Here is a 7500-nt window from a genome sequence, read left to right as displayed (position 1 = left end):
TGAAAGGACCCTGGAGTGGTCCTTTCATGTGATTGTATAGTGTCAAAGGAAGTCTCCCTATTGTATCATGTCAATAGCTGGCTTGCATTTCTTTGATGGAGAAATTTTAGTTTTGAAATGATATTCAATACTAATGTTTCTTCATTTCTCCTTTCCAAAGTATAATTTACTTAATATTTTTTTTTTGTTATTCATGAGTATATGCAGATAGTTGATGGGCTAATCCCAGTGTACTTTAAATTCTAGCCTAGGTAAGAAATATTAGGCATGTGTTTTTGCAAGTTATTAATTCATATCATCTTTGAAAATTGTAATTTTTATCACTTGGTCTATTATGCATTAATATTTTTGTACAATGCATTATACTTTTTTTGCGATCCCAATTGAGAAATAATCAGTTACTTTAGTGTTTTCCCATAGATTGTTTGAATCTAGATTCTTAGGGTAGCCCTGTCATTCTTGATATTATTGCTCTCAATTTTTCCCTTCCAGTGTCATAATGTAGTTATCTATATATGACAAAAATTGTATTTTAAATTTAAGATTATTTCTATACTCATTTAAGGTTCATATGGCTCACTAATTGAAGCCAGCTTATTTATGACATCTATCTTAGAATTTCATATTTCCCCCTTTTCCCGTACTTCAATAGCCATACCCTCTAGTCTTTTATTGCACTTATGTGATGTTGTATGCTAATAAGAATGGCTTGGTTGTGTAAATTTATGGGATGCCATTTCAGTATACAAAATCAAAACATGTTCAACAGCCTCGTGGCATTACAAATCTGTGGGGAGACATGGTGGGGTGGAAAGAAATGGAATGAGCATCAGGTGATCATAGAAATATTTAATTTCATTAATAAAATTTAATTTATTGCTATGAATCTCACTTGAGGTTCATATGGCTGAATCCAGTGGTTAGTGAGGGAAACAGCCTAATTAAACCTAATACCCCATCTTAAATAATTGCACTAATCAGCCAGTTCTCACCTCTACTAACAGTAAGCTCAACGGCAACCACTGAAAGCTAGGAAAGTCTCCTGCACTGCATCACAAATCCAGATTGAGAAATATTGAATACTAAATAGCCCTGAAGAGCCAATAGAATACTAAATAGCCCTGAGAGCCAATAAATTGATAAAAATTTTAAGAATTATCCTCATCTTTCAACACAATTTACACTAGAATATTACCTGCAGCTGTAACAACACTCAATGCCTAGTAACTCTTAGAAGAAAACCTGGCCTCTTTTTGATAGTGCATAGCAAAAACTGATTTAGCACTCCACAGAGCTTCAGCTGAGACTCTTTCCAAAGAAAGATTTCTACAGAAATTAAGAAAAGTAGTCGCATTCCTAATTTCTTGAACCTGAATCTTAAGTCCCTCGCCTAACAAAAATCCAATTCCCTATGAATTGGATGGTCAGAATAATAAAAAATCTTATGCAACATGCATAATGAATTAATTGAATGACGGTGCTAGAGATTAATATGTAGATCAGGAATAAGAAATTTAATAGACCATAAGTTCCTGCCCAACAAATTAAGATGAGAATTGGCAGCTGAAGACCACACCAGGAGAACTATACTCGAAACAGGGTAAAATGAAACTATTAAAACACTTCTTCAGAATAGATTGATTACCAAAAATCTTGAAAGATTTTCTCAATAAGCCAATTTTTTTGTGCAATTGAAGAAGATACTTGGAGACTATACACCCTATTCTCAGAAACCAAGGGTTTCTGTAACCCTCTAGACTGTCTATTATAAGTTCGAAAAGACAATCTACCAATATTCCCTATCAAAGCCAATGTAATGTTTATTTTGATTTTGGCAAAGCTAAGAGGTCTGTTAATTACTAAGTCTAGCTTGAATATTGTTAAATTTTTATGGTTGATTTTTTTATGAAAATCAATCTTAAATTTCAATTATGAAGGTATTTAGATCCATGCTTAATTTTGTGCTCATTCAATGGAGATTAGATATGTCCCTTTCAGGTATTATACCGATTCTGTTATATCATTGTGTATTGAAAGACTCCCAGTAAGGTCTGGAAATTTAATGTTGTTTTCAGGTATGTAAAAGATCCAAATTTTGCATACTGTAGTTGGAAATCTTTCTCTTGAAGATCTCATGGCTAAAACCCTTTTCCTGTTGTAATAGCTTCACCTAAAGACATAAGTGGGCTGCAAACACTATCTGTCAAAGCAACCTTCGGGAACACAAGATTATTTTTTCTTGTTTTCCTTCATAGCCGAAAAATTATTTGAAGGCTAACAGTTTGCCTGAATCTTTTCGCATACCTTCTCTAAAATGGATGAAAGCATTTCAACAGAAAACAGGTTTCTCTGTCCAGTAAGAGCTGTTCAGTAATATTTCGACAAAAATTCTGATTTTAGAGGTAGTGTCCGTAATTTGTTTTGTGGTATAAAGGTCCCTATTCACCTATAACCAAAAAGGCAATAGCATTGATAATTTGAAGTTGGGTCATAGTAGCTCACAAAGAATTAGATATAATCTGATGAAAGGCTTAATAGTGAAGATACTTGATATGAGTAGAACACTCAATTTCCTTAAATTTTTTTTTAGAAATCTTTCTTTAGAATGAATTTCAGCAGCAGCTCAATAGTGTACCAAATCAAGTTTAATTAAACATTATCGTAAAGAATCCTTGTTCACTTATGAAGGTTGCTAAGCTTTAGGCCCCATAGTGACTGTAGAGCTGTGGTCTAATCAATTTTAAGTTCAGTTGATTTTTAAATTCCTTATCTACTAGTATATAAGGTTTTAATTTAATTGGTATGGTTTCAACCAAAAGTATGATTTGGATTAAAAAGAAATGTAATTCAGAGACAAGCCACAGTCTGGTATTTTAAATATCTATAGTAAACAATCTGGAGTCCTGTATTTCGAATCATATTTTGTGATTGTTTGTTAAAAGTAATCTAGCCAGGTTAATAAATCCTACCCAAGGTATATTGCTTTTACTTGAATTGATCCTATCTCTTTCCTTCACTGGCCCCCCACTTCCAGTAGCCCATAGTGTGGGAGCCAGCAATATGAACATCAGGGGAGGTTCATAGAAATAGAAAAAATTCAGTACTAAAATTTCTTATTTTTATTCTCACCTTATATTCATGCACATGCCCTCCTTCCTCCCCACTATCTTATGATGTCAAGGAGATGCGGGTAATTTTGACTTTAAAATTAATAATGTTCCCTCCCATACTAAGGGCATATACCAAAGAAACTAAAAAAAAATAACAGTAAAGATCGATTAAACCAAGCTTCTGGGGATGAAACAGTATGGTAAAAGGAAATTTTTTAATTGAATTTTTTTTCTTTATTTAGACAAGATATTAAAATTACTTGCAAAATTATGCAGATTTTCTTGCCTTTAATTGTGGGATGGGTACTCTCAGTTTGAAATAATTTGTCATGTGCATTATTTTTACTGGAATTGTCTTTCTTGACCTGCTGATTGATATATTTTACTTAGCTTTTTAAATTCACCTGTACAGTTAGTGAAATTATGACATTAAATCAATTATTGGTCTGCGCTAATGATATATAAATTCCAAAAATTAAGATTCAAATTCATGTTGTATATACTGTAGATGACTACACCCAGATAACATTGCGTTGTTCCATGGAGTTTTGCTTAAAAAAAGATTTGTTTGCTAATACAAAAACAAATTCATTTGGAGCAAAACACTAAAAGTTGAATTTAAGTTATCATTATTATCTTGTTTTGTGGTGGTTTACCCATTATCCCTTACAATATATGGGTATAGAGAATGTTATTAAATAAGATGTAGCCACCTAAAAAACAGATATTTGTGCGGATTGAGATGCTATCCAAATGTCTTGGCACTTGATGATTTATTTATGCAAGGAAACTAGATTTATTATTGTCCAATGTGTTTGAATTAGTTTGCTGTTATTTCCTTTCATTTGTAGTGATGTGGTAAAATATAAGACAGTGTATGGATAAATTTTCAAGATATTATAATCCAGGATATTGCAGGATTCATTGTACTGAAAATGTTGAGTATTTTATTTTCCCTCAATATTATAAAGCTTGAAGATATTTTTACAAATCATTTTAATTCTGCATAAGGTTTATCACTCTTTAGTATTTTAATGAACACTCATTTTTTATAGGTGCAAGTGTAAGGAATGTACAAGCATTTAATGTTCTACAGTCAGTTTTTCTACGTGGTACTACTGCTAACCTCTGCTCAGTCATTTTGGACGCTATCTCTGCTGTATATCATTCCGACTCTGCAAACTATTTCATCCTTGAACCTCAGCACACATTATCTACATTTGCAGAAAAAATACATACCAAACCAAAGGAAATACAGGTAACAATAACATCAAAGTTATCATATATATTTCTTTGTCATTGTTAAATGTGTGGGGTTTTAAAAACAAGATTCAAAGGTCTCTATCCTAAAAGTAATTTTTTGTATATATTGAGATATATATATATATATATATATATATATATATATATATATATATATATATATATATATATATATATATGTATGTGTGTATAAATATATATTTTATATATATATATATATATATATATATAGTATATATATATATATATTCGTTCCGTAACCGAAATACAAACCACGCTATTTAATACCCCCTCGCTAGTTAGCGCAGGGGTAGGGAGGGGTAGCTAGCTACCCCTCCCCCCCTCACACACCTGTGACTAGCTCACTTTGCTTTTGGCTCGGGTGATGAACAGACGTGTGTGCTCCCACCCTCGCTTATTGACAGCCTTTGATCTTGTTTTGCTTTTTCTTTTCAGTGTGCTTGGAAGTTGGCCTCTACTATGCGGAAGTGTCCCGGCTTACCTGACCGCCCTTGTGGAACGTTTATGTCGGCGGTGGACACGGACCCTCACACCTTATGTCCTTATTGCACGGGCCAACGGTGTGAAAGAAATAAAGTATGCGGTGAGTGTAGGGAGTGGTCTACCTCCCAGTGGGAGAGGTTTTCACGGCGCCGGAAGAAGTCTAAACGGGATATTTCTCCTTCAAGGGTTCCCTTGGAGAGAAAATCCCAAGGACTCTTCCTCCGTAGCCCAAACCTCCTCTGAAGCTCCCACTCGATCGGTCTCTTCCGAGAGGCCGTTGAGTGGTAGTGTAGGCCGTACTTGTGTTCACCAACCTCGGGGTGCGGGAGAGGGCGTTGCCTCCCATAGCGAGGCGGCTCCTCCTCCTCCTCCAGGCGAGGTTATTTCTGCTAGTGTGTCTAATGATGATTTATTGCAGTTTTGGGCTTCCTTGGGGCTTCAGGGTTTGCCCTCCAAGGAAGCCCTGTTTGACATAATCAGGTTGGGGGCTGCTGTCAAACAGTCGCCGGCGACAGCAGAGGTTGACCCTCTGTCTATCGTCGACGTTGTTGTGGCAGAGGCTTCCGACAAGTTAGGTCAAACCTCTGCCTTGAGTGCTGATGTTGCTGAAGGCTTAGTTTCCCCCTCCGATCATCCTTCGAGGGAGGAGCTAAGTCCAACGGTCTCTCCTGCAGGTGATTCTCCCCCTCGGGGGAGTTCATTAACAGACTCCTCTTCGGAGAACTGATGATGGTCTGCCTGCTGCCCCCAGAGGACGTATCAGACGTAAAGCTCGTCTTCCTCTTCGCCGTAGAGGTCTTCTTCTCCCCACAAGGGAGTTAGGAGGCGCCTTTTCGGTTTTTCACCTTCGCAGTCCCCCGCAGAGGATCCTCCTCGCCGTGCAGTGACTGTTGCAGTTGCATCCCTGGACCTCTCTGCTGATCGTTCGCGATCTCCTTCGCCTGCCAGACCTGCTGATCTTCCTTTTCCGTTCCTGGCTGCTGACGCGCTGTGGGCGCCCATGCACCCCGTTATCCAACGGGCACTGGTCCCTTCGGGGCAAAAGGGGCTTTCTCACATTGTGAGTAAGTCCCTTAAGTGCCAGGTATCCCCTGTGCGCTCACGGACTTGATGAAAATTGAACACTTTTCAGTGACTGCATATAGGCCTTCAGCTAATGGCTTAGTGGAATCACATAATAGGGAAGTGGTGCAAATTTTACGTTACTTAGTAGCTTAAGACCCCTTTCATTGGCAGGCCATGCTTCTTACAGGTGAGCTAGTTTTGAACATTGCACATAATTCTTCGCTGAGGGACACAACTTTCTTTTTAGTGTATGGACATGATCCTGTGTTACTGTATACGGTCCTGATAAATTCGCAACAGTTGCTAAATTATTCAACTGAGCAATACTGTGTATATTTACTAAATCTCTAAAAGAGAGTAATGAACACCACTGAAAGGTTTTTGAAGAGCGCTAATGAATAACACAGCTCAAAGTATGATGGTCGGTTCAAACCTGCACTGGTAAAAGTATTTGTGGGCGATTGTGTGTATTTGAAATGATTACAACCTAGGAAACGCAAACTAGAGCCAGCGTATTTGTTCCCATACCAAGTAAGGATGGTTAAATCTAACACAGTTGTGATACAAAGCATTATTAATGGCGCAATGTCTGAACATCATCAGGCACACATACATGTGGTGCCAGAAGAGGTAGTTTACAAGTGTTAATTAGTGTACCTCCTTACCCCTGCATATGAGACATTCCTCGAGTTGATGAGTAGAATTTTTTTTCTTTGCTGTTGTTTGAATAGACCTCATTTCTTTTGACGTGTTTTGAATAAACATGATAACAATGTGTTCTTATGTTGGTGCTTAATGTATAAGTAATGTGTTGTGATAATTTTGCTGAGTGTAGCAATATGTATGATATACTGCTGAATGAACCTAAAAACAAACAGACAAAGATTAAATAGGTCAGGTTAGATCCGTCAGGCGGATGCTGCATTATTTGTGTATTATATGATTCCTGGTTGCTGGGGCTGGGGGGGGGGGTGGTTCTTGAAGGGCAAGTGGCTACTGGATTAAAGTTCAGCCTCGAGGAAAGGCACTGTTAGAGAATGTTTAGATGTGAATACATTATGCTTGAAGTTATAAAAGAAAAGCAGGAAGAATGATAGTTACAAATGTAAGTGTAGTAGTGATTTTAAAAATGGCGAAACGGTGGCGATGAGTGTTACGATATTGTGCCGCAAATCCGGACAAGTAAAATCGAGGGAGGAAGGAATATCTATTCCTACCCCTGTTCCGCCCAAAAGGCCCTTATTGCCCGCAACCAGAGGGAGGTTATTGATGAGGTTGTGTAATACTGATATTAATATGATTTTTTTTCACTTTGGGTATTCTGTATTTTAATTGCAGAGGTCATAAGAAGAAATGAGTGTAATTATTTTATATATGTACAGTGAACCCTCGTTTATCGCGGTAGATAGGTTCCAGTCGCGGCCGCGATAGGTGAAAATCCGCGAAGTAGTGACACCATATTTACCTATTTATTCAACATGTATATTCAGACTTTTAAAACCTTCCCTTGTACGTAGTTCTGTTAAAAACTACCCTTTAATGTACAGAACACTTAATG

General features: G+C 37.1%; 1 protein-coding gene across 4 annotated transcripts in view; it reads left to right on the top strand.

The window, feature by feature from the left end:
* Positions 1–7500, top strand: part of bchs (WD repeat and FYVE domain containing 3 bchs) — a 748678-nt gene that overhangs the window by 151794 nt on the left and 589384 nt on the right. For all 4 annotated transcript variants that reach the window (XM_068389148.1, XM_068389155.1, XM_068389143.1 and 1 more), the window contains exon 9: positions 4166–4368. In XM_068389148.1, coding sequence (XP_068245249.1) covers positions 4166–4368 — 203 coding nt within the window. The remainder of the gene's footprint in view (positions 1–4165; positions 4369–7500) is intronic.

Source organism: Palaemon carinicauda, chromosome 1 (genome assembly GCF_036898095.1).
Source record: "Palaemon carinicauda isolate YSFRI2023 chromosome 1, ASM3689809v2, whole genome shotgun sequence".
Classification (NCBI taxonomy): Eukaryota; Metazoa; Arthropoda; class Malacostraca; order Decapoda; family Palaemonidae; genus Palaemon; species Palaemon carinicauda.
This window is presented reverse-complemented; position numbering and strand designations above follow the sequence as displayed.